General features: G+C 39.9%; 2 protein-coding genes across 3 annotated transcripts in view; both read right to left on the bottom strand.

Moving 5' to 3' along the window:
* The window catches only part of LOC137158514 (sodium-dependent neutral amino acid transporter B(0)AT3-like), a 64,306-nt gene extending 57,322 nt beyond the window's left edge, over positions 1–6,984 (bottom strand). For both annotated transcript variants that reach the window (XM_067556300.1, XM_067556301.1), the window contains exon 1: positions 6,766–6,984. In XM_067556300.1, coding sequence (XP_067412401.1) covers positions 6,766–6,925 — 160 coding nt within the window. In that variant the 5' untranslated portion in view covers positions 6,926–6,984. The remainder of the gene's footprint in view (positions 1–6,765) is intronic.
* Positions 6,985–20,690: 13,706 nt separating this feature from the next.
* The window catches only part of SLC6A19 (solute carrier family 6 member 19), a 47,696-nt gene continuing 40,710 nt past the window's right edge, over positions 20,691–27,676 (bottom strand). The window contains exons 11-12 of the mRNA XM_067556302.1: positions 22,014–22,176; positions 20,691–21,226 (exon numbers count right to left, since the gene is read on the bottom strand). Of these exons, the coding sequence (XP_067412403.1) occupies positions 21,017–21,226; positions 22,014–22,176 (373 nt within the window). The 3' untranslated portion in view covers positions 20,691–21,016. The remainder of the gene's footprint in view (positions 21,227–22,013; positions 22,177–27,676) is intronic.

Here is a 27,676-nt window from a genome sequence, read left to right as displayed (position 1 = left end):
TTTAAAGGGTGGGGTTTTTCAAAAGAACCTAAATGGGGTTTATGCTCCTAAATCATGGAAAGTCAGTGGGGCTTGTGTTTCTAAATTATTTGAGTACCTTTAAAAATCCCACCCAAAATCACAATTCTAGGCTGAAATTAACAAGACTTAACTAAATCAATCTAGCCATGTTATTTATTTATCTTGATTAATCCTACCACTTTTTCATTTTTTTTCACTATAATCTTCAAAACTCACTCAAATGTCCTCTAATTTCTACTTTCCAGAATAAGTAATCTTGGGCGTTTCTGAATGCACAAGAAACATGTAGCTTGTGTAATCCCTTATTATAGATAGTCAGGGGATGGAAGGCTCATAACTAAAGAGGATGAAGGTGATGGGGGACCACGGCTCCTCTTTCCGAGAACAGGAAGAGGAGCACTCAGGAGCTACAGTGCCTGAGAAATCCCCAGCCATGCCTTTGGTGAGGTCAAGTGCAGTGCAAGACCACACCATGTCACTGCACCCTTTTAGTCTCACAACTTTATCTTTCTTAAGGTAAAGTAACCAGACTGGGACTTCATATAGTGGGGTTTATTCACCACTGCCCTTAACTTTGTGTCATTGCTTACAACAGTGCAAAGTGGATATAAATTACTACATACTGATATATTTTGCATTGGTGTAACTGTGCAAGCCATAGTTCCACCACTGTCTTTTTAACACCTCAATCTTTTGCAATCCTTTTTTAAAATGGCTAGCTCAATCTACTTTTTTTTCCAAACTGCTGCTATGTGCTGGGTAGACATAAGTATTTGGGAGTTGTCAGACTTAATCAGACTAATGTTCCATCTAGTTCAATATCCTGCCTCCAACAGTGACCAGTACCAGATGCTTCAGAGGAAAGTGCAAGAACCCCCCTCGGTAGGAAGATGTGGGATAAACTGCGCTCCCCCCCGCCCCCCCCCCCCCAAGTTTAATTCAAATCCCCAATAGTTAGAGGCTGGTGTAAACCCTGAAACATGGGGGGTTATATCCCTTCCAAAATTTTGTTAGCATTAACTATTAATTCAAGATATTCTTATTAATCTATAAATGTTTAACCCCTTTTTGAATCTTGCTAAATTCTTGCCCTTAATGATATGTGGCAATTAGTTCCACAGTCTAATTGTACATTGTCTGAAAAATAATTTCCTTTTGTCAGTTTTGGATTTGCCACCTTTTAATTTCAATGCATGTCCTTTTTTAATGTTCTTATAAGACAGATAACTGAATCTCCCAACCTATTAGCTTCTCATATTTTATATACTTTTATGCCCCTCTTATCCGTCACTTTTCATATCAAAGGTTTGTCCATGTTCCTACTCATTTTTCTCACCTCTTTCTGAAACCGCTCCAATTCAGCAGTATCTTTTTTGCAAGGGGGTGACTAGTACTGTACATAGTATTCAAGATGAGTTTGTATCACTGATTTATGTAATGGCATTATGGTATCCTAATATCTTATTTGCTTTTTTGACCACAGCTGCACATTAAGATGTCTATACTGATGCCCTGATCCCTTTCCAGAATTGATACTGTTAACTTAGAATCCTGTAAGGTGTATAATTTTCCCCTCCAGTGTCCATTACTTGGCCATTTATCAATATTGAATTTCATTTGCTGTTGTGTTGCCCATCCACCTAGCTTGTTTAGGTCACTCGGAAGTTCTTCATAGTCAGTTTGGAACTTTTAAAAATAATTCTGTGTCATCTACAAATTGTACTATTTTACTGCTCAAACCTCTTTCTATAACATTAATAAATAAATACATTTAACAGCACTAGACCTAGTACGGAAACTTGAGGCACCCTGCTGTTAACCTTTTCCATGCTCACAACAAGGATATGAATTCTAAAGCACCTGAACATGTTACAGAATAACTGGCTTGTGTAGACCCTGCTGGCATGAATTAAGAGTTCCCTGTTGTGAGCTAATGTAGAACTGTTTCAATGTTAATGATAGTGTGCGCCAGAAGGGTCTACATGGGCCAGTTAGTGTGCATCATGTTGGTAGGCTTTAGAATTGACACATCTCTAGTACACATTATCACACTGTGCACACAAGCCCTTTGTTTCCTGTCTTACCGGATACATGATAGTACTTTAGCTTTCACTTCATGTTTCATTAGTTTCTTTGATAGCCTATTTTGAGGGACCTTGTCAAATGCTTTTTAAAGGCTAAACAAATTATAACTAATATTGACATATTCAGAGAATTCTAACAGAGTAATTAAATTCAATATCCCTTTGCAGAAACAGTGCTGATTAGATCCTACAATATCATAATCTTCCATTTGTTTTGTTTTCTATTTTTAAATTTTTGAACCAATATGCCAGATACAGATATAAGGTTTTACTGGCCTGTAAATTCCCTGATCACCCAAAGCCCTTATTACAAAGATGACATTTTGACTGAGGTATCCACAATGATGCTTAAAGTGTTTTCTTGAGAAGATCCTGCAAGTTCAGAGCCTTTGGTTTTATGAGTTTAATTATTTTTGTTAATGTGCATTGTCTGACATTTATACAAGTTTATAATTATCCTGCCATTGTTCAGGGCTGTCCTAAATTATGTTTAAATGAATGATGAACAAAATACAAAAGGTTCAGAAGTTCAATTTGAAATCTGAAAAATTGGTTTGTAAATCTCAGAACAGACTTTCTTATAGCATTTTGGCACTTCTGCTTCCAATCCAAAATAGAACCATGAAATGCAGAGGCATGTGAAAATGTGCTTCAGCTGAAAGATTTTATTTGGATTTAGTTCAATTCAGGACAAAGATCTTAATTTTTTTCTTTTAGGCAGATTGTGAAGATAATCTCACTTTTAAAAAAATGAAATCTAAATGTTTAGTTACTATGAGTGTGAAGAAACCTTTGAAAATGTGATTGTGTAACCAATACAAGGATAGAATCATAGAATATTAGAGTTGGAAGGGACCTCAGGAGGTCATCTAGTCCAACCCCCTGCTCAAAGCAGGACTAACCTCAGCTAAATCATCCCAACCAGGGCTTTGTCAAGCCACAGCTTAAAAACCTCTAAGGATGGAGATTCCACCACCTCCCTAGGTAACCCATTCCAGTGCTTCACCACCCTCCTAGTAAAAAACTTTTTCCTAATGTCCAGCATAGACCTCCCGCCCTGCAACTTGGGACCGTTGCTCCTTGTTCTGTCATCTGCCACCACCGAGAACAGCCTAGCCCCATCCTCCCTGGAACCCCCTTTCAGGTAGTTAAAGGCCGCTATCAAATCCCCTCTCACTCTTCTCTTTTGCAGACTAAAACAGTGAGCCTGAAACAAAATCTCTGAGGTGTGAAAGGTTCCATTAATTTATTTAAGTGTTAACTCAGATGTGACTGATACTTTCCCACTGTTTATCCAAGCATGTAAAAAAGTAAAGGGAGATATGTAGAGTGACACAGTGTCATCTGACAGATCATTCATTTTGGTGCTACAAGTAGTTGGGTTTGGAATAATTTTTATTCTCCTCACCAATTGAGAAGGAACCAATCCCAAAGTGTTAGCCAGGTGTATAAGCTGCATTTAGGGAAAAACCACATCAGAGGCCAAGAAGAATCCATGGCAGGAGATGCTTCATTAGAGAAAAAATTATTCAATCACAGCTACACCAGTGATTTTTAAATGTTATTGCTAAGTGCTACTATTTTAAACTTGAAAAATAATATTCTGTTTCATTTTAATATTCATAGATTTTTAAGGGCATAAGAACATAAGAATGTGTCAGACCATCTAGCCCAGTATCCTGTCTTCTGACAGTGACCCTTGTCAGTTTGCTTCAGAGGAAATGAAAAAGACAGGACAATTAGCAAGTGATTCATCCCTTGTCGGCCAGTCCCAGCTTCTGGCATTCAGAGGTTTAGGGACATCCAGAGCATGGGGTTGTGTCACTGATCATCTTGGCTAATAGTTATCAATGGACAACTTATCTAATTCTTTTTTGAACCCGGTTATATATTTGGCCTTCCCAACATCCTTGGGCAGCAAGTTCCACAGGTTGACTGTGTGAAGAAATGCTTCCTTATGTTAGTTTTAAGTTTGCTGCCTATTAATTTCATAGGATGACTCCAGGTCATGTGTTATGTGAAGGGTTGAGTAACATTTTCCTATTCACTTTCTCCTCACCATCCATCTTATTCTAATGGCTAACATCAGTTTATAGACCTCTGTCATATCCCCTTTCAGTAGTCTATTTACAATCCCACTCTTTCCTTGTATGGAAGCTATTCCATACCTCTAACCACTGTAGTTGCCCTTCTCTGTTCCTTCTCCAATTCTAATGATCTTTTATGAGCTGGGGCAACCAGAACTGTACACAAGATGTGGGCATACCATGGAATTATATAGTGGCATTATGATATTTTCTGTTTTGTTATCTGTCCCTGTCCTAATGTTGCCCAACATTCGGTTAGCTTTTTCTTGAGTGATCACAGCTAATTTAGATGCCATCATTTTGTATGTATAGTTGGGCTTATGTTTTCCAATGTGCATTGCTTTGCACTTATCAACACTGAATTTAATTTGCCATCTTGTTGCCCCGTCACCCTTTGTAACTCTTCACAGCTTTGGACTTAATTGTTTTGAGTTATTTTGTATCAGTATGCAAATGATGCCACCTCATTGTTTACCCCTTTTTCCAGATCAAATGTGAATATGTTGAACAGCAGAGGTCCCAGTACGGATCCTCAGGGGACCCTGCTATTTATCTCTCTCCATTGTGAAAACTTTCTATTTATTCCTACGCTTTGTTTCCTACCTTTTAACCAGTTACTATCCATGAAAGCACCTTCCCTCTTATCCCATGACTATTTACTTTGCTTAAGAGCCTTTAGTATGGGACCTTGTCAAAGACTTTCTGAAAGTCCAAGTAAAATATATCCACTAAATCACCCTTCTCCATATGTTTTTGATACCCTCCAATAATTCTAATAGATTGGTAAGGCATATTTCCCTTTACAAAAGCCATGTTGACGCTTCCCCAACATATCAGACACAACATCGATGTGTCTGATAATTCTGTTCTGTTTCAACTACTTTCCCTGGTACTGAAGCTAGGCTTATCAGTGTGTAATTTTCAGAGTTGCTTTTGGTGCTTTTTTTAGAAATCAATGTAACATTAGCATCTGGGTCAGAGGCTGATTAAATCAATAGTCTGACCTCTTTCATGACACAGGCCATAGAATTTCACTGATTCTTGAATCAAGACCATAACTTTTGGCTGAGCCAGAGCATATATTTTTAGAAAAATATCTAGACTTGATTTAAAGACTTCAAATCCACCACATCCCCGGGGTCTTGTTCTAATTGCTAACTATCCTTATTGTAAAAAAAAAATATTTTAATCTAAATTTGTCTAGTTTCAGCTTCTAGCCTGGTACTTGCATATAAACCATGAATAAATTACTTCTTAACCTTCTATTTGAGCTAATGTATTGACCTTTTAAAGACTCTCACTGTAAGGCAGATTTCCCAAACCTTGAAACATTCTTTTAGCTCTTTTTTGCATCTCTTCACATTTTTCAATTTATTTTCTATAGGGTGTGCATACCATCTCAAACATGGTCTCACTAATACTCGATTTAGTTGTAATAACACCTCCCTACATGTACTTGATAGTTCTCTGCTTATACTTCCAAGTGTTTATACCGTTAAACACTACATTGCATTGGACGCTTATATTTACTTGGTTATCCACCATGCCACCAAAGTAGCTTTCTGAGACACTTATTTCCAAAGTACCCCCCTCCTATAAGTGTGACCTACATTCTTAGATGTCTGTTCTTATATTTAACTTTATCAAAAAGCATATTTTTCAACTAAACTTAGTTTACCAAACAATATTGATTGCTCTGTGGAGCTGTCTTGTCCTCATCGTTTAACCACTTCATGTTTTGTGTCATTTGCAAACTTTACTGGCTTTGATTTTATACATTTGCCAGATGTAAGCCATACCCACTCACTGTGGCACTGTATTCCGTTCTAGTGGGGACTAAGTCACACAGATGTTGATGAGCCTGCTACAATCTTAGCATAGGATAGCTGAGTTTTTCAGCTCTTGTAGTAGTGGCTCCAGAAATCCCAGGTTTGATTCCCTGATGATGATGATCCACCCGGAGGCATCAGCATTATGCAGATTATTGTTAAAGATATTGAATAACATTGGGCCAAAACTAGTTCCCTATGTGACCCCACTAAAAACACCTCATTTTATGATGATTCCCCATTTACAATGACTTTTTGAGATCTAACAGTTAGCTAGTTGTTAATCCATTTAATATGGGCTACATTCATTTTCGTAAAATATTAATTTTTTAATCAGACCATTGAGCAGTACTAAGTCAAATACCTTACAGAAGTTTGTGTACATTATATCAACAGTTATCTTTGTCAACTTGTATTCAAACATTTAATATCCAATAGCGAACAAACATTTCTTAAAATAATTTAAAGATACATATATATATATTTTAAATTATTTCACTTAAATTTTAGAATTTTAATTGAGTTGGCTTTTGATGATGCATGGCATGATCGAAGAAGGGAGCAATTGCTTTTATTTTCCTAAAAGAGAGAAAGACATTATACTCTGTGGAAAAGGTTAAATTAAAAAAACAAAAATAGAATATTAGATTTATTAACATATTTCCCCTGCCAATTCATGCTTTATATATTTAAATTAGTATTGTATGTTTCATTTCATGACAAAGTTTCCTAACTTGCTCTTACCTCCTCCATATATTTGACACAGGTATGGAAATCTCCACACATTTCCCAGACCTACAGCAAATCCAACGCAGCTTAAAATATACTGGAATTTATTGTTCCACTTTGGTCTGTCATCTTCTTTTTGAACTTCACGCACATCTGATGATTGAGCATTTGACATCCTTACACAGTATGCTGTTCTTGACACTTTTATCCTGCTGTTTAACGAATGGGGGAAAACTTTATATAATGTAGAGTCTGGCTCACCCACACATTTTATACAAGGAGAGTCTGAAGATTTCTGGAAAGGAGGTGGAGCTTTCATCACTTTACATCACACAAAATTTATGTGGAAAGGACTTGCAATTTAAAACCCAAAGTGGGAATGATGGATATACAGACAGAGCTACCTCTCTTGCCTTTTTTGGGTAATTTCCTTTATTTGTGGAATGCAGAAAGATACTGTTAATTGTTAACTCAGGGTCAAATAGTTTATTTTGTTTGTAGATTCCTATTAAACTGCTGGGTTCTCAGATACTTTACAAAAGTTCTGTCATCTGAAAACAAAAAATATCTTGCAACATTCAGATGACAAAATATTTTAAAGTATTTTTTAAAGTATTTCTTTAAAAAGTAGCCTTAAACAGTTATGATCAGAAAAAGTCATCCCCCAGCCTCGGTAGGAAGTTTACTTTGTTTCCAGCACTCAGTTAAAAAGGTTGACTGATGACGTCTTTTGGACAAAAATGTAAAATAAATGTAAGGATAAATGAAATTAAGCATGTTTATCAGTTACTGCACTGTTCAGTTATCCTAATGCCTGAGGTGGCTATTTTGGTTGTTTATTTTTTCCCCCAGACAGTATTTGCATAGTTGAATAATAACCATAAGTACCATTACCAAACTGAGCCCCTCCAAAATATTGCTGGGGGCAGGGTTGTTCCCTAGCATACCCAATAGCTCAGTGGCTAGGGCACTCATGTGGGATGTGTGAGACATGAGTTCAAATGCCTGGCCCAGTCTCCTACATTTCCAGTGAGTGCCCTAACACTTAGCTATTGGGTATTCTACTGTGGGGTGAAGCCCTCCTGTTGAAACTGTTCTACTGTGTATGAATAAAAAACACTGATAGGACCAGAGAGAGAGCGATTGATTCTGTATCCCAATGGGTAGGGCACTCCCTGGGATGTGGGAGACCAATGGTGGGATTCACAAAGATAATTAAGTGCCTTAATCCTTGATACAGTCACCTAAATCTGGGGTTTAACCACCTAAGTCCCAGTTTTAGGCTCTACTGCTTTTCACAAAATGCCCATCAAACCCTGTAGGTGCCTAAACCCACTTAGTGCTTAAACTTTCTGCTGTAAAAGTTACCTAAGTTTCTGTCTCTGGGCATATGCCACTGCTGCCTCACTCAAGGCACTTGGATGCCTATCGTCCACCTAAGACCTGAATGATCCATGAACCAGGGAAGATAAGCATTCACCCACCTATTTCATGGGAATGGTTCCAGTCTGGTCCCATACAAAATCTGGTGAGAGGTGGCAGTTAGCCCAGTGGGATATTCTGATGTGGGGTTCCTTCAGTCACTCCTGGTGAAACTGTTGCACTGTGTATAAATAATTGAAGTCTCATTGGAACAGGGGGACTAGACCCTGGATCTTTCACTTCCCAGGTTGCCGCCCTAACCACAATGCAAGAGTCATTGTTTCTCGCTAGCCCAATAATTCTTGAACTATCCCATAACTCAACAGTTAGCTCAGTTGTTTGAGGTGTGTTGGAGACCACTGATCAAATCCTTTCTCTATTTCAGACAGAAAAGGGTACTGAACTTGGAGTTCCCATGTCCCAAGTAAGTGCCATAGTCACTAGGCTAAAAGTAACAATGGTGGCAGCACCTCCTCCTCTAGACATTTTGTGTGGTGTGAAGTGCCTGAAAAATGAAATGCCTTAGGTTTCTAAGCCATCTCACTAGGAGGGGTTCCTAATTGTGGATTGCAAGCAAAAATAGCCTCCCTGCAGCTTGGATTTAGATGCCTATCTTCAAGGCTTGGGCTAAAGATATACCCTTTCTCTGGCATCTCCAGCTGGCTAACATAGGCAGCTCCCTGCCTATCATGCTGGTTTTTGTGAAATTGTGATCTAAGGTACGCTCTCTCCTTAACAGGTTTTGTGAATCAGTGTTCCTGTGATTTTAGGCACCTAAAAGTTAAGTATTGTGACAATCAGCATCACAACACCTAAGTCCTTTTGTGAATCTAGCCCCAGGTTTTTGGTTCCTGCTCCAATGAAAATGTAATTATTTATATATATAGTCACCTGTTCAATAGTCTGGTGGTTAGGGCACTGAACCAGGATAGAGAAGAGCCAAATCCAACTTCCTGTTCCAAATTGGGCAGAGCAGAGTTTGACAGCAGGTCTCCCATATCTATGATGTGTACCCTGATCAATGGGTTATGGGGTGAGTCTCTCTATGTGGATTTTCTTGATAAAAAGCTGACCTGAGAGGGCAGGATCTGTTTAACTGCCCTTGATGAGGGAGGCTTAGGCCACACCCGTCTCCTTGGTGTTTTCAACTGGCTAGTTTAGGTGACTTCCAGCTCATTCCCTTCATAGGTGCCTAACTACAGTGCTAAAGCTAAAGTACTTATGATACATATTTATTCTGACAATCCATGTTTTATAATTTTGTCCTGTGAAACAGAAACCTGTGGAAGAAATACTCAAAGTGAAGTTTCAACATAGTGAATCAAGAAGTGGCCAAAATTGCATATACAGATGCCTGTTGGTACTAGTGCACAACATATCTTCTCATGAGGCCTTATTCTAGCATAATTGCCTTAGATTCATAAGAACAAGATGTAAACAAATTAAACTAGCTGAATTAAGCAAACTGATATGGAGTTAATTATTTTCTAACTGCTATTTTTCTTTTTGCAAACTCCCTTGACACTGGCTTCCTTGCAATGTGTAAATACAGTTTTTAAATGGTTCATATATTAGTAGTAATGGGCAGCAAGTTAATATATTTTTAAGGCTAGAAGAGGTTTATTATTATAACATCTAGTTTTATATTGCATAATGCATACCAAAAAACCCTCACTCAGTATTTTCTGCATTAAGCACATACTTCCCTTTGAGTTCTTGCATATATTTTAAACGCTATCTTGTCTTGATTCAAAACCATTAAGTGGTGAGAACTCACCACATGCTTAGATAAGTTGTCTCAATGGTGATTCACTTGTGACCCTAAGAACCTGTCAGTGCCAACTAGCACTGAAACAGCAACTCCTATCTGGCCTGACAAACTCACTTCACTTAACACACTGCTTTCATAGTATTTACTGTAGCAAGGGGGCATGGCCTCCCTCTGAGACTACCAAGGATGGAGTGCCACTCAACCCCCAGGAGGGAGGAGCCAAAGAAGCCATGCCCACTACGCCAGAAGCAGAGAGGTGGAGCCCAGACAGGAACCAGAAGTATAAAGGGTGGGACCCACAGCCCAGAAGGGAGGCAGCCACTGAAGAAGAAGGACATCTCTAGTCTGCTGCTGCAGTGAGAAGCTGGAGAGGAACCCGGTTACCCTGAAGACTGACCCGACCTGCCTGAGCCGGTGGACAACCCTGACAGCGAGGGCTTGGTGGGACTTTCGCTGGCAATGTACCCCAGGGAAGCTGATGACAACCCTTGGCTGCAGGTACAGGGGTGGAGGAAGTAGCCCAGAGGTAGCCAACTTAGGTCTGGCTGGGCTTGCACTTGAGCCTTTTGTCAGTGAGTTTCGGCTGGAGTCCCACTGACCCAGTGACAGAATACTCTGCCACTGGTAGGGCCGTGGGCTGGGACGCAGTGGAATTGGATGGGCCTGCGTCCCTGACCCCCCTTCCCACATCACTCTGTGGAAATGGAGAGAAAAACTCTCAGATAGGTTCAGTTTGGGATACGGGGGGTCGGCGAGATAGTGATGATTCTAGGGATTTGCTTAATCAATAAACTTTTTATTTTGTAATAAACCATTCTACTCTTATAATAAACAGTTCTATTTCTATAATAAACAGTTACATAGCAAACAATTGCACAGCAAACAGTGATAGTAGGGCAGGAGAACTCCATGCGCAAAAGGACAAAATGCGCCACCCAAGACTTTTGCATTTGTGATCTCTCCGGATCAACGCATGGCTGCCAGCATGTGACACTAGGGTGCCCGGTTTTGGAGTTCCCCGAAGGAGTTACAAGACAAACACAACAGAGAACAGTTAATCCATACTCACAAACATTATGTACAGGTATGCCATGTTGGCCAAATTCAGTTGCCGTTTGCTTTAGATACTGCAGACGGGAGACAGCCGCTTTGAGTGATCAGTTTGCAGCGAAGTGGGCTGGGGAAGATGCGTCAGCCCACCGAACCAACACGACCAGGAGATACGCGGGGTGCCGGATAGATTAAATTCCTCTCTGCTCTCTGCTACCTGAATTTGAACTTTTATAGTTTCCCATGGTCAGCAAAGGCTAAGCCCCATTGGTTGCTATTTGCTGCATGACCTTTTAAGCCAACCAGGTGCTCATGATTTCCCGGGCAGGTATGGATCAGCCAACCAGATGATTACAATTTTCCTGGGCAGTTGCTGACCATGCACCAGCAGGTGGGGTCGCTTCATCCCCTTATAAGGAGACAGGTACATGCGGCTTGTGCTGCTGAATCAACCCTCCCTAGGCTGCTTCTTTATCCGCGTGGGGGGGCGGGGTGCACGTGGCGCTGCAGACGCCACTATGCGATTTTATCTCCACACACTCCTGCGGTGGTCGCCTCATCCCAGCCTGTGGAGCCTTAGAGGCCTGTAGACTGCTTACATTGCCTGCCCTGCCCTGCTCGAGGGCTTGGGCTGTAGATGCTGAAGAGCTAATCCCCTATATCAAGTTTGCCCACACAGGTGTGACAGTGAGGAGATGTGTCCTCCCTCCAAAACTACCAGGGAGGGATGGGCCACCTCCTCTACATTACCCATAAAGAGGATATATATCCAGTGCCTGGATGGGTCTCAGTCCTTTGTTTCACAGCTTCAATTGCAGATGAGTTGGTCCAGAGATAGGAAGCAGGAATGAAGACTGAAGACAATATGGATATGGTGCAGCTGTCTTTTATGTCCCTTTGCCATGCGGCTTATGGAAATTTACAGAAACATGATGAAGTCCAGGATCACCTGGGCAAGTCCTGGTGACTCATAAAGGTCTAGCCTTGGCTTCTCTTCCTGGGCTCATTGTATCTGTGAGTTCCCTTAATGGGCCACTAGGCAGGCTTATTGCTGCTACCATCCTGTCTGGGGTGTCACTCAGAAACACAGCACAAGTTGAAATACAGATATATCAAACATATCTATGACTTCCAATACAAATAGGACATGTACACATAAACAGCTTACTTAGCCTTTCTAATGGTACCTGATGTGGCCTCTCCTGAACAAATTATTGTAATTTTGCAGTATTGATATTAAACCATATTTTAAAAGGTTCCCCTAATCCAAACACTGTCACAGGGTCCGTTGAGATGCCTAATGGAAGTTTGTCATATTGACTCTCATAATCATTGTGTGATGTATGTACAGGTGATAGTTAAAAAGTTGTACATATGTACTGAAAATACATTTGAGGATCTGTGTCCCAGCCAAGGTTAACAAACAAGTTGACAAAAGAATTTTGATTTTCCTGTCTGCTTAGGTTCATGTGTAAATTAAGCATTGTAAGCTGATACGACAACCCCATTTGCAGAGGAAAATAACAGGGGGATGTGAATTCAATAGCGGAGAGCACATTGGAGTCTGAACCCCAGGGAGGGTCATCCTGACTCTGGGAACAAAGACAATGATCTCTGGGAAATATAAGGAGAAACTAAAGGACATTTTCATATCCTTTTCACTGAGGAACACCGTTGGCACAGGGGAGTGACTCATGAACATTTTGGATCCTGGTTTGACTGAAAACCAGCAAACTCTACAGAAAATGTTTTGGTGAGAGATTGTTTAGAAAAAGCATTGTAGCCTGTAGAAGTTAAATTTTAGTCTAGTAAAAGCATGTTATACTCTACTCTTGCTCAGTTTCTCTTAAAATCTTTGTTAATAAACTTACATTAGTTTTCACCATAAATAGATTAGTGCTGTATTATTGGAGCTGATATTTAGTTGAATCATGCAAACTGGTGTGTGTCAATATGCCCTTAGGAGTAGTGAACCTGGTAATTATTGTGAATGGCCAGCAACAAGACTGGACACTTGTGGGGAGGACTTCTGAGGTGTTCGGGGACAGGGGTGCTTTAAGTGTTTACCTGCAAGACGAAGTAGAGACTGGCAGAGCGCAGAGGCGAGTGCTTTAATGGCTGAAGGACTGGCAATATCAGAGAGCTGACATCCAGCCACTTCAAGAAAGACTGCCTCTCACTGGAGGCAGGAGGGTAGCTTGGTGACCCACGGTCCAGGACATCCTGAGAAACTGTCATCTCACTGTCAAAACTGTGCACTTTATTTCTAGTAGGAATTTGTCTTGCTTCAGCTTCTGTGCACTGGATCTCATTATCCCCTTTTCTGCTATATTAAAGCACTGTGTACGATCAGAAATTTCTTCCACATGTACAACTAATGTAATCTGTGATCAAGTCACATGATATTCTCCATGCTTATAAAGTCTAAATCCAGAAGAGACCGCTGTGATCATCTCATATGATCTCTGGTATAGCAATACTTCCTGCAAATAATTCCTGTTTGAACTAAAAGCATATCTTTTAGGAAAACATCCAATTTTGATTTAAATTGCCTTCTCGATTAAAACATTCCACATTATATCCAGTCTGAATTTGTCTAGGAGCCTAAATCTCATTTTCAAAAGAAATGTAAGCACATAGTAGCCTAATTCCAATTCATTTTCACTGAGACTTAGGTTCCTAAGTCACTTATGCTGATCTAAGCAACAGTTAAATCCTTTACAACTCTGGGCCATCATGCAAGAACTGATCAGGTTTTACAGGATCCAGAGTTAATTCCCTTTACTCATAATTTGTTTAAAAAGCATTAGTCAAAATATTGCAGCAGCACTAGCCTCAGATGAAGAATCCTGGGCCATTACTGTAGAATAGTGCAGTGTTCTTTAAATTACAACAACTCTATTTTGGTACTTTTATTCCTCTACTGAATATGAAGGATGCAGTCACTTTATCCTCTGACTGATCCAAAGATTGACTATATTCACAGCCACTCACATTATAACTTCTGGGTCAGGCACTTTAGCACGTTCCTTGACGTCTTCTATGTCATATCCTAATCAATTCTGGTCAAGAGTGGCCCAGCTATATCAAGTTCATTGGCTAAGGTTCTGTTAACCAACTACAACAGTCTCTTCTGGCTGTGGAATCCATGAAACAACAGAGGGGGTGGTTTCAGGGTAGTAATGCCAATGAAATAATCTGTTTTCCTTTAAATAAGAAAATTGACACACATCCCCATTTCAATATAAACCTTACAAGTGAAGACCTGGTAATTCAAGTACTTACCTTTTCCCGTACACTAACTCATTTGGATGCGTTAAAGCATAGATAGCCCATTGGAAAAAAAAATCTATCTTTGTTATGATGGAAAGTTAGGGAATGGATCAACTCAGGCTTGATCTTTTCTTTAAAAAAATGTGCAAAGTGATACATGTGGAGAAAGGGGTTAGTCAGTTTAAAGAGGCCTACAGTTTGAGCCCTGAGTGTTCTGGTGATCAATGTTGTAATGATTACTGTAGGCAGTACCTCCATCAATAGATGGTGCTTTATCTTTATCTTAGCATTAAGTTGTTGTCCTTTATTATTGTGTTGTATTTGACCTGGGGGTAGGGGTTATCAGGAAACTCCATCCTGACTCTGTGCTGGAGTAGGTTGGTACTTGCAATGTCCCAATAAATCCCTGTCATTCTATAAGAATTAAAGCTGGTGGAAGCAACCTGAAGATGACAAAAGGACCTTTGTCTGAAAAGTAATTTCCTGGTCATGCAAATGAGACTAGAATCTGTCAGTAGCTGACAGACTGAGCTGTGGCTCTCTATGAATGAGTAGGTAGATGAGAAAGCAGCACAGTACCTAGTAGTGTTTTGGATGGTGATGCCAAAGCCTTTTATTAGCAGCTTGCCAGTGTGAATTGTGGTTCCTATAGATAGTAATGCAAACATTTATACAACTGCTATGAGGGGGGAATGGCTTTTTTGAAATTTGAGAAGGAATGGCAAGCCAGGAGGCAGCAGGAAGGGGAACCCTGTATAATTATTTGTGTGTATTGAGAAGACTTTGATGGGGGCTTTCCCTGCACCACTGTGAAAGGGAGATGGCTTAAGTGAAGCAGAACCTGTTGTGCCAGATCTGGAATTGGCAATGCAGACAGGAGTGTATGCCCAGTGGTTTGACAGGAGCCCTTCATAACCTGCTCTTGAATATAACATTGGCTAAACCTATGGACCAGGTTATATACAGAGTTACACATGTGGATCCAGAAGCTGGGGTTTCCTTAAAGGTATCAGCTGTTAATTCCCAGCATCAGAGTGACTACTTTATATCAGATACAACACTTCAAGAAATTATTGCTAGTGAAATGGCAAAAACTTGGAGGAGGCCCAAATGCAGGCTATTCACCAGTGTCCTATGGGACACATGAGAAAGATTGTTTCCCATTTTAGATTGTAGGCTCAATGACATTTGCAGGTGATGTGGAGACAAAAGCTCCTGGAGATGGAAATATCTCAGCAGAGGGAAGCCACACCAAAGAAAACTAGAAATTGCTGATGCAATAGGGCCACCATCGGCAAGTATTAGAACAGCCCCTGTGAACAGCTGCGCAGATACCTGTTACTATGTTTCTGGACACATCAACAGCTAGAAAAACCACACTGCTGTTGGACTCAGGATCTGAACTTAGTCTGAACCTACTGCTGAAAGTGAAGAAAATTTGTACTGCAAGAGTTAAACTGGTGACTGTTGATCATCAGACACTGCTGACAACAGAAGAATTCCAGCTTCCACTCAACCTGGCATTTCTCCATGCTAAATAGACTTTTCCTGTTGCATTTGGAATGGATTTCATCTGCGGGTGTCATGGGAACTCCTGGGGTGTTAAGAGACCAACTTGTCCCTGGACAATATTCAGATACCTCTGCTGAATAGTTGGAAGCATGGACCTTGGGGAGCAACTATTGATTGGGGTCTTAGAGGCGCCTCTACCATGCCTACACGGTGGCAGAGGGGAACTGTGGCTCAGAATAATGTGGTGAAGCCAGGTCATCATGCAATAATAGCCCTAAAGATAAAGAACTGCTGCAGTGAACCTGTAGGAGTGTTTGAAGCTAGCAATATTCACTCAGGATTACTGTTTAGCAGAACTCTGTTTCAAACTGAACCAAAAGGGGAGTTCTGGGTAAGAGCAATTATTGTAACTGACCAGGTAGTGCAGTTAGTGAAAAATCAGACCATGGGGACAGTGTCCAATGTAGCTGGTGTCTCAAAGCCTTTCATAGGGCAGAGATCAGGATCTGTGGAGCATCCCAGTCAGTAAAAGAACTAGGGGTTGACTTTGACAGAAGCATTTGTAGAAGGCAATGAAAGAAAGCAGTTAGAACAGCTGGTCTTACAATATGCTAGTGTGCTTGGGAGATATGATTCCGTGGAACACTGGATTGTATTTCAGCCAGGGAGTGTTCTGATTGCAATGAAAGAGAAGTGCTGGAGAATGGACTTATTGAACAATCCACATCACCTCAATTGTAATTGTGAAAAAGCACACAGGAAACTTGAGGATATGGTTTGACTACAAGAAACTTAATTAACAGACAGTTCAAGCTAGCTACCCACTTCCCCACAAAGCAGACACACTGGATAAAATGTAAGGAGCAAAATATTTTAGTTATTTTGATTTGGTATCTGGATACCATGAGATTAAAGTAACACCCAAGGATCAAGGAAAAAATGCCTTTGTGATACCCTATAGACTGTTTTCAGTTCTGCAGAATGTCTTTTGGACTTATGAACATACCAAAGACATGTCAGAGGGTAGTAAATGATCTAATCCAAGTTTTAAGAATTGAAGACATCTTCATGTAGTTAGATGACTTTGTTTGGTTCCACAGAACATGGGAGGAATATCTAATAGGAATAGAAAGGATTCTGAAGCACTGTAAAGATTTAGGGTTACAACTTGCTGGAAACAAATGTAGTTTGTGAGGAGTCACATCAGCTACATAAGCATGTAGTCAGTGACAATGCGTTGGAGTCCTGTCACAGGGTTTGTACACTTTGCGGTTTGGTTTAATTTCCTATCCTGTGTTTCAGGGCAGCCTCGCCTAGTGGCCTTAGTCAGTAGGGTGGCCCTGGTTTTCATAAAAAATTTCACAAAGCGGGCAGCATCGTTATGTCAGCTAACTAAGAGCATCTTGTCTGGACAGAGCAACAGAAGGCTGAGGGGAGAGATGATTGCTCTCTATAAATTGTGGCAAGCAGCTGGCTTCACCCTATCGGATCTCACGCTTCTCTTATAGTGGCCAGGGCATCACCAGTTACCCCGTCTCCCCTGGGAGGGAGGTAGGGACCCGGGCCCGCCCGCTCCTCTGGGTCCCAGCCCAGGGGCCCTATGAGTAGCAGCAATGAGCTGCTGGCAGTGTACTTGCAGCTGCCGTCTTCTCCCCTGGGCTACTTTTGCCCCCTCGGTCCTTCTGGCCTCTCGGGGGGGGGGGGGGGGAAGGGAGGGGAGGAATCTCAGTCCTGCCAGGGGTGGGTATCCTCCTCCTGGGCCCAGTATCTTTCTCGGGACTCCTCCGCTCTTCCACGCCCCCACTGTATTTCTGTCTGCTCCTTAGCTTAGCACAGCACAGCAAAATACATCAGAGGGATAAATACCAGGGAAAGAGAGGAATTATTTAAGTTCAGCACCAATGTGGACACAAGAACAAATGGATATAAATTGGCCATCAGGATGTTTAGACTTGAAATTAGACTAAGGTTTCTAACCATCAGAGGAGTGAAGTTCTGGAACAGCCTTCCAAGGGGAACAGTGGGGGCAAGAAACCTAGCTTGCTTCAAGACTGAGCTTGCTAAGTTTATGGAGGGGCTGGTATGATGGAACAGCCTAGTTTGGCAATTGACTCCTAGCGCTAAATATGCCCAATGGCCTGTGATGATATGTAAGATGGGGTGGGTTCTGAGTTACTCCAGAGAATTCTTTCTTGGGTGTCTGACTGGTGAGTCTTACCCACATGCTCAGGGTTTAGCTGATCGCCATATTTGGGGTCAGGAAGGAATTTTCCCCTAGGGCAGATTGGCATTGGCCCAGGGTTTTTCACCTTCCTATGTAGCATGCGTATGGGTCACTTGCTGGTGGATTCTTTGTACCTTGAAGTCTTTAAATCATTATTTGAGGATGTCAGTAACTCAGTCTTAGGTTAGAGGTCTTTTACAGGAGTGGGTGGGTGAAGTTCTGTGGCCTGCGTTGTGCAGGAGGTCAGACTAACTGATCATATTGGTCCCTTCTGACTTTATAGTCTATGAGTCTGTAACACCAAAAAGCATTTCAGCCACTGAAGGAAGGACTTCTAAACTATGCTTTGCTTAAATTCCTAGTTCCATGATGTCCATTCATATGTCTAGCGAGTGTGGATGCCCCCCAAGGCTATCATTTCTATTTACTAAATACAACATGCACAGTGTGCACAGATCACAGTGCCCTGCAATAGCTTGTTACAAAGCACAACTCAGAAGGACACTTGTGGAGATGGATTCACAAACTGTCTGAATGTATATTCACAGTTCACCATAAACCTAATGTGGCTATGGCTGCTCTCAGCTAAGTGAGAGCAGTGAGATTAAACTCAGCCTGACCTTGTGAGGACATCTGGCAAGAACAATCAAAGGATCCTAAGTTATGTTTGGTGCATCGACAGATCTACCAAAGGAGATCCAGACTAGAGAGGTTCAAAACAGTACCAGGAATGATTATACATTGATCTGGCTACCAAATTGCTGGTGCATGAAGGTAAAAGGATTGTCTTGCTAGCAAGCTTACAGGGAACAGTACTAGAGTGTCTTCATGATCATGAAATGGCAGGCCACCTAAGGTATAACTAAGATGGGTTTTTTTGGCAGATTATTTTGGCTGGGCACAGCTGTCGAAGTTAAGGACTTGGTACTTTCCTGTCTTGCCTGTCAATAAAGGAAAGCTGCAGCAAGGAGAGGCAGGAATCCTTTAGAGGAAATGGCTAGTATACTAATCCCTGGGAGTTCACACACACTGACTACTACCAGAAACACCACGTAGAACTCGATATCTGCTGGTAATGTATGTGAAGGCACAGCCACTGAACGATAGAAGGAATGATACAGTTACAGATGCACTGATGAAACATGTTGCATTGCAGTTTGGCCCTCCAACTTTCATCTGCAGTGAGAAAGAATTTGAATCACAGGTACCACATGAAGTTTGCCAACTCCAGATAGCCATGTGAGAATGAGTGTTGCCCACCTGCAAGTAATGGGGAAGTGGAGAGAATAAACTGCATCATTGGTTCCTTGATTTGAGTCTTAGTCAGTGAAGTTCAACAAGCCTAGGATACAAAGACATGTTTTGTTGGCTTTGCATATAACACTAGCTAGCATTCAACTAGCTATTACTTTCCCTGTGAGATTATTCTTGGACTCTGGAAACCATGCTTCCCTGTGACCCGATGTTCAGGCAGCAGGAACAAGCAAGGGCTCCTGCACCTACACAGGTGTGTGACATTGTAGAGTCTTATATCAGTGATGTGAGGACAGCATTCCAGAAGGTAGCGGAACAGATGAGCTGGAAGTGAGCATGCCAGAAAAAGGAAAATTAATTTCCCATCCTGGAAAGAGTCGGTGTGACTACACAACTGAAAAAGACCGCTTGGAAAAAAATCTCAGACTTATTCCTTTTTAGAGGGGCTCTTATGCAGTAATTAAGGAACTAAACAACTTTTTCTTGCTGATAGAAAAAGGAAGAGCTAGCCTCTCTGTAATCCATTGAGAACTGGTAAACAGATTCATTGAAAGAAAAGGGAGGGCAAACATTGAGGATGCTCAACAACTATCCCAGAGGAATGCAGAAGAGGATTTGGAGGTACCCCAGAAGATTTCTGTTCCTTGGGGTGGAGGACTGGTTGTGGAGGAAGAATTGTCAGGTATTTTCAGGACCTCAGCACACTGCAGTCTTCAACAGTCTATCCACAATAGCTATGCCTAACATGGAAAACATAACCTCTGCACTTGCTAATAGTCTAGCTCCATCTATGAGCAATAGTTCCATGACTGACTATAGGACTTGAGCAGAAAGACTTATACTGAAACCTGAGCGGATGGCAGACTATATGGATCCCTAGAAGTTAACATTTTAAATTCTTATTTAATTGGAGGGGGATAAGTTGTAATGATTAGTGTAGACAGCACCTCTACCAATAGATGGTGCTATAACTTTATCTTAGTGTTAAATTGTTGTCTTGTTTGTTTCCTCTGGCCTGGTGGAGTGTTAGCAGGAAGTTCAATGCTGCTCTATGTGCTAGAGTTAGTACTTGCAGTGGTCCAATAAATTAATATGATTCTATAAGCAAGTATTACAATACTATACTAAAGCTACCCACCTTGACAGTGAGGAGAGGGGGTAAAAATCTTATCCCAGCTTGTCCCCCTCAGGCCCCCTGCCATCATGGAAGTCTTGGACAAGGGGTGTTTGAGAGACCACGTTACCTTCCACTGTTTGCTAAATTGGTGCTAAAGGCAGATTGTGCCATTCCCTGAACTGCTGCAACTCCATAGAGGATTCTTTCTCCTATGTTGTCAGCAGGGGAAAGAACTATCTGCTGGCAATTAGAAAATAAAGGGGCAGTTAGAGAAATAGCCAAGAGGTATAAATAAATCAAAATAGCATTTTGATACTTAGAAATGTTTTAATAGTTAAATATTTAAAATGTTCACTCGAGGAAAAATATTTGTGATGCTGTGCAACACAGTGGCCAACGTGGTGAAAACAATTGAGTGTGTAAGACACAAGTCAGCATAAAATTAGTGTTCACATTAGTATTCCTGCCTGAAGAGTCAGACACTGAAATCAGTAACTATAGGGTTCATTTAGTTTCATTGTTCCCCTCAGAGCCTCACATCATTACCCATTTATGACAATGGAACTAACTATGGATTTTATTTGTTTTGTTTTTTCTTCCTTCACTAACAAGGTCTTTTTTCCAATCTCTTTGAAATATGTTTTTATGCATGACTCCTCAGGTCTCCATTCACAGAGGACTCAGAAACCGAGATGACAAGACCCTGATGTCCATCTTGTTTTTGACAGCAATTTCTGATGACTTTGTAGATGGCAAAGACTGGGATGACCAAACAAGGCACTCCAGCCAGGATTACAATGATGGCATACACCCAGTTTGGATATCCAGCTCTCACTGATTTGGGGAACTGATCCTGTGAAAATAAACAATCACGTTTCAGGGAGTTGTGATGGAGAGAATATGTAAGAACATTCAGCATAGCAATATAGGCCTAAAAGGGACTCTCCTTGGTTACTGAGTCCAGTCCCCTGATATTCCACATGACCCTGTCATATAATCCTGTTAATAAATTTATCAAGCGCCATCCTAAAAGTAGTTAGGTTGTTTGCCCCCACTATGCCTATACATATTAAACAGTAATACAGAGAAAACTCAGAACTATAACATTAATTCATCCTTAATGGTATTTTAATTCTGAAAGGATAAGGAAATATTTGTAGTTTATGTATTAAAGAATGTATTAAAGAACGTACATATTTGTAGTTTATGTATTAAAGAATATAAACTAAGATTAAAAAAAATACCTTTTATAATTTCACTGGGTTCCACAATAATACTATTAAGCATTTAACATCTTAAAAACACTTTACACACATTGACTAAGTAATCCTCACAACACCACTGTAAAATAGGTACAGTAATATATGTTTCAGCATCCTGCCTTGACCCTGTCTCACAGTAAGACTCGTTGTGCTCTCCCTATCTTCTCCTTCTCTTGAGCAAAATTACTAGGACATTACCATCTAGCAGTTCTAACATATAATTTTTTATATTCCATTTTATGCATTGTAGGAGAGTATTCATGTAAACACTGTTGAATGGGCAAGGTGGGGAAGATGGATTGTAATTAGTACAAGCACAGAAAGAAGGAGGAATACATAAATAATTCAAGATACATGTTTTTGGCCTTATGTACTTACATAATTAGGATCCCAAGTGATATAGAACAGTTCTTGGTTGACTTTCACCACAAAGTAAAATAAGAAGATAACTAACATAATGAGAGGACTGACAACTCTCCATGTGGCCTGCCAGAAAATGTTGGGTTTGTGTCCTATCATGAATTTGATATCCTCGTTAAACCTAAAAGCAAAGGTAGCAAGTTCAGGAAAATCACTCCACTGTAGTAGTTTACAAAGCACATTCTAAGATTGTCCAATCACAATCACACTAATTGTACTTCTCAGAACTTTCCAATGCCACAGTAAAATGTAAATAGTTAAAAACAAGATTGAGTAATATTTTTCTAATTAAGGCAAATGTCAATGTCTTTTAAGTTTGATTCACATTTCCCAAAAGGAAGCCAGGAAAAATACTTTTAAAAACATGCGTTGTTTCAATAATTGGGTGACTGCTTCTGATTTCACACTGATATCTAGTTACGGTATAGTGCCTTCAGAGCTGATTGTGTGAACTGGTTTCAGCTAGGATGACTGTCTAGGTTGTTTCCCTCTGATATATTATAAAATTTCTCAAGGTTTGTCTGTTTGCTCCTCAACTGTACTGTAAAACTCCTCAAGATTTTTCCATTTTATCCCCAGAACTCTTTCTTTTATTTATTCTTTCATTTATTACTGAAATGAGAGATGGTAAATGTAGCTTTTATGCATAAGGGTCACTTAGCTAGACATTGCAACTATATGTCAGAGTGTTAGAGAACTGTGACTTGTCTTAACTGCTCACATACTAATTAATTAAAGTCATTATTGAAAGTGTCCTTCAGTCCTCTTTTGTGGCTATCCAGTAGATCCCTTGGGGATGGATCTGATCAAGCTATTGAGTTGCTTTAATGGTAATGCAATGTGATGTGAATGATTCACAGAATCAGGATGAAGCTAAATTATCACATGTATTTTATTTTCTCCTTTTATGTGAGTGGGACAGAGCCATATGTGCCACTGTAAAGCTGCTAAGGCTTAAAAACATGTGGTTTCAAGACTGGGGATGTGCCTGAATGGAAAGTTTGCTGTACATGAAGCTGTTTTCTATTTGCAGACACTCTTTCAGGTTTGATGGGATATTTTATTTTTTCTTTTAAAAATCCATAATAATGTTGGAGGCAGTCTGAGACGCCTTACGCCTGTTTTTTTTTTTCAGAATGCTGAATACTTACAGCAACATTTAATTCTATTAGAATTATGTGGTTGATTAGCGCTTCTGAAAATCCAGCCCAATGGGTCTCAGTTTAAGCAGTTATAATGTAGATCTTGCTTCCAGGATAAGGGATTATATTTTTGGAAAGCAGTGACTCTGCTAGGGACCTAGTGGATGACCAACTGAACATAAACTCCCACTACTATGTACTGGCAAAGAGCAAATGCAATCCTTGGATGTATAAGCAGGAGAATATCAAGTGGGAAGGGAATTGTTATTGCCACTTTATACTGCATTCCTGATACCACTGCTGGAATACCATGACCAATTCTGGTGTCAACAGTTTAAAAAGGACATGACAGATTGGAAAGTGTTCAGAAGAGTTACAGAAATTCTTTGAGGTTTAAAAACTTGGATCGCTGGTAGACATTAAAGAAACTAGTCTATTTAGTGTATCCAAGAGAAGGTTAAGAGTTGGCTTGATCACAGTCTAGACAAACTCAACAAACTCGACAAATTCAGACTGCAAATAAGGCATATATTTTTAACAGTGAGGGTAATTAGTCACTGGAATAATTTATCAAGGGGCATGGTGGATTCACCATCACTGTCAATTTTTAAATCAAAGGTGAATTTTTTTTTTAAAAGATATGCTCTAGTTCAAAAAGGAATAATTTGGGGAAATTCTATGGTCTGTGTTATACGGGAGGTCAGAATAGACGATTACAGTAGTATCTTCAGGCCTTAGAAGCTATGAAAAATCTTCAGACAGCTGACAATGAAGGGATCTTTAATCTAGTAGACAAAGGCACAAGATCCAATAGCTGGAAGCCAAAGCTAAATGAATTCAAACTAGAAATAAGGCACATATTTTTTAAAAATTAACAATTGGAATAACTTGTATTGGTATGTGGTGGATTCTTCATTACCTGAAGGCTTTAAATCAAGACCAGATGTCTTTCTAAAAAACATGCTGTAGCTCAAATAGATGCTATGGATTTGACCCAGAAATCACTTGGTAAAATTCCATGGCCTGTGTTATGTAGGAGGCCATACTAGATAATCATAATGTTCTTTCTTAGCTTTAAGCTATTCAGCTATCAAATGGGCTACTGATGGGTTATATTACTGTGTTCTAGGATGAGAATTTATACTGTTGATGGATTATCTGGTAAACTGGATGGTCAACATGAAAGATAAAATGCCCAGATTACTAGACGGGGTTTAACACTCTGTCCTTAAGGGTACAAATTAATACACTGGCAACTGCAGTGAACATTAAAAATGCGGCCTTAACGTCTCTGTGTGGGATGGAAAAGGAACATAAAACTGAGGAAACAGATTCCTTCTTGATTAGAGAACCATGTGAGATGTGCTATCTCCTCAGCAGTTAGAAAGAAAAAATTGGGGGAAAACACACCATAAACAAAAGTTATAAATACTTATAGGATGCGACGGGGAGATGCACCAAGCAGCAGCGAGTAGAAAAATAGCCACTTTTAAGCTCTACTTACATGGCGCTATCAAATTTAAAGAGCCAATGCCAGAAAGACATACTGGGAAAAAAGTTCCTATAAGAGGGTAACTCTGTTCTGAAGAATTAGTATTGACCAGCCAGTCAGCAAGGAAGGGATTCCTAAAAAAAGGGCTTGTGTAGTGCAACTGCCTCACTAAGGCTATGAATGGGAAAGCAGTCCAGAAGGGAGGTAGCTGTGCAGCCACATTGTGGTGCTGGAAGATGCTGGGGAACCATTGACAATCAAGTGCTATAACCAGCAGAACTATGCTGAGGTAAAGGGTGGCCTCTGCAGTGGCCCAGGGAAGCTGGGCCAGCAGTAGCTGAGGAAAAACAGAGAATAAGATATGAAAGGACCCTAACACAGAGTTGCTGGAAGAATTGCACAGTTTGTTGCCCAGAAGAATAGAAGCTTCCATATCACTTTAAGCGTGGGCAGGGTTTTTTTTTATATTTAGAACTGCCCAAATTGGTACAGTGCCCCTTAAGCATTGCACAGCAGGAACCTGGAAGATTCTGCAGGGTGAATAAACTGTACACTGTTCAGGAATGGCTGTTATGCAGCAATGTTTTTTTAAATACCTAACGATTTAAAAAGTCTCTTCTACTATTGGCTTTCACAGTTAGAAACAAAGGAATTGTCATATTGGGGCAGGCCTGAGGTCCATCTATTCCAGTATCTTGTCTCCAGCAGTGGCCAATACTTGATGCCTCAGAGGACAGTGAAAGAACCCTATACTAGGTGAATGTGGGATATTCTGTCCCAACATTAGGTCCCATCCTGGTCTTTAATATTTAGCAAATGGCTTATGCCTAAGCATGAAGATTTATATCCTTTCCAAAATTGTTATAATTAACTATGATTCTCCTTATTCTTGTTACTCATGTAAATGTCCAATCCCTTTTTGGATCTTGCTAAATTCTTAACCTCAATAATTTCCTGTGGCAATTAATTTCACAGTCTAATTATACATTGTGTGAAAAAGTGTTTCCTTTCATCAGTTTTGAATTTGTCACCTTTAAATGTTCCTTTATTCTGTTGTGAGAAAGGGAGAATAGAAGCTCCTGAGCTCCCTTCTCTATAACACTCATTATTTTATATACTTTTATCATGTCCCCACAGCCTAAATCCTAATCTTTTCAATGAGAACTTTTTTGTGCTCCTGGAGCATTCTTTTCACTCTCCCTTGAGTCCTTTCTAGAACTGCACACAATCCTTTTTGAGATGGGGTGACCAATACTATGCACAATAGTCCAGATGAGATCATACCATTGTTTCATGTAAAGGCATTACAATATTCTCTGTTTTATTGTCTATCCCATTCTATTCCTTATACATCTTAAAATCTTGATTGCTTTTTTTTATTGCAGCTGCACATTGATGAGCAGAGATCTTCATTGAGTTGTCCACAACAATGCCAGCATCCCTTTCCTGCGTACATACAGTTAATTTAGAACCCTGTAAGGTGTATGGAGGGAAAAATGTAAACAATTCAATGTGCATTTGCCATCATGTTACCCATTCATCTAGTTTGTTTAGGTCTCTCTAGATCCTCACAAGTCCTCTCTGGACATGACTCACCTAAATAACTTTGTGTCATCTGCAAATGTTGCTACTTCACTTCATTGAACAACATTAAACAACACTGAACCTAGTATTAAACCTTGAGGCACTTTTGCTATGAAGAAAATTGACCATTTAATCCTACTCTTTGTTTTGTCTCCTAGTCAGTTCTTGATCCACGAAAATACTTTGATTCTCCCCCATGACTATTTAGCACAAGGCTTTTGTGTTAAGCCTTGTCAAAGGCGTTTTTGTAAGTCTAAAAATATGTCAACCAGTTTTCATTGTTTCAGAGATTCCAAGGCCAGAATGGACCATTGTGGGCACCTAGTCTGACCTCCTGCATAACACAGGCTTTCCTGAATTAATTCCTGTGTGAACTAGAGTATGTTTTAGAAAAACTTCCCATCTTGATTTTAAAAACTGCCAGCGATAGAGAATCCACCCAAGCTTGGGTAAATTGTTCCAGTGGTCAGTTACTCTAAAAATCTGTGCTTATTTCCAGTCTGACTTTGTCTAATTTCAACTATCAGCCATTGGATCTTGTTATATCATAGTCTGTTAAATTGAAGAGCATTCTATTATCAAATTTCTGTTCCCCATATAAATACCTTTAGACAGTGATCAAGGCCTCTTTACTAATACTTTACTGGCACATTCAAATAATTCTAAAAGATTAGCAAGGCACCATTTTACTTTGCAGAAACTATACTAGTTAAAGGTATTTATATCACAATCTTCCAGGAATTTTTGTTGTTCTGCTTCAACCAATTTGACTAGTAAGCCTGTCATATGTACCTGGCTATATATCTTCAGATCATCCCTAGAGCCTCTTTAAAACATAATTACAGCATTTACTATCCTCAAATCTTCTATAACAGGAGTTGTTTTTAATGAAATTGCTTATTTTTGTTAGCAGCTCAGCCATTTCATATTTAAGCTTCTTCAGAACTCTTGGATGCATACTCTCTAGCCAGGTGATTTACTGCTTTATAAATTATCAATTTGCTCCAGGACCATCATCTTCTGACACCTCCACCACTGCTAGCATCTCATCTTTATTACTGGAAATAATTAACTAAATCGGAAAGTTAAGAAGTAAAATCTAAGTGTAGTTACAATGAATCAAGACTTTAAAATATAGGTATATTTCCATTGACAGTTTAACATAAATGTAGGCATCACACTTATTATTCAAATGAACTAATTATTGCATATTTGCATTACAGTGTCTGATACTTATTTTAAAAAACAAGGAATTCATGTACAAAATATTCTACTCTTGAACACTTGTCAAGTATATTATTCTCTTGCAACCCTTCAGAAAATTATTTAGTTTTTGCTATAGGTATGTGGTCAATTATCAATGACTGATTACTAACATCTGTTGGCAAAAAAGCTGAGTAGCT

The sequence above is a fragment of the Emydura macquarii genome, unplaced genomic scaffold, assembly GCF_026122565.2.
Source record: "Emydura macquarii macquarii isolate MOO-44397 ecotype Brisbane River unplaced genomic scaffold, CSIRO-AGI_Emac_v2 contig_1704, whole genome shotgun sequence".
In the NCBI taxonomy this organism is placed as follows: Eukaryota; Metazoa; Chordata; order Testudines; family Chelidae; genus Emydura; species Emydura macquarii.
The sequence above is the reverse complement of the archived record's forward strand: the minus strand, read 5'-3'. Positions and strand labels throughout refer to the sequence as shown.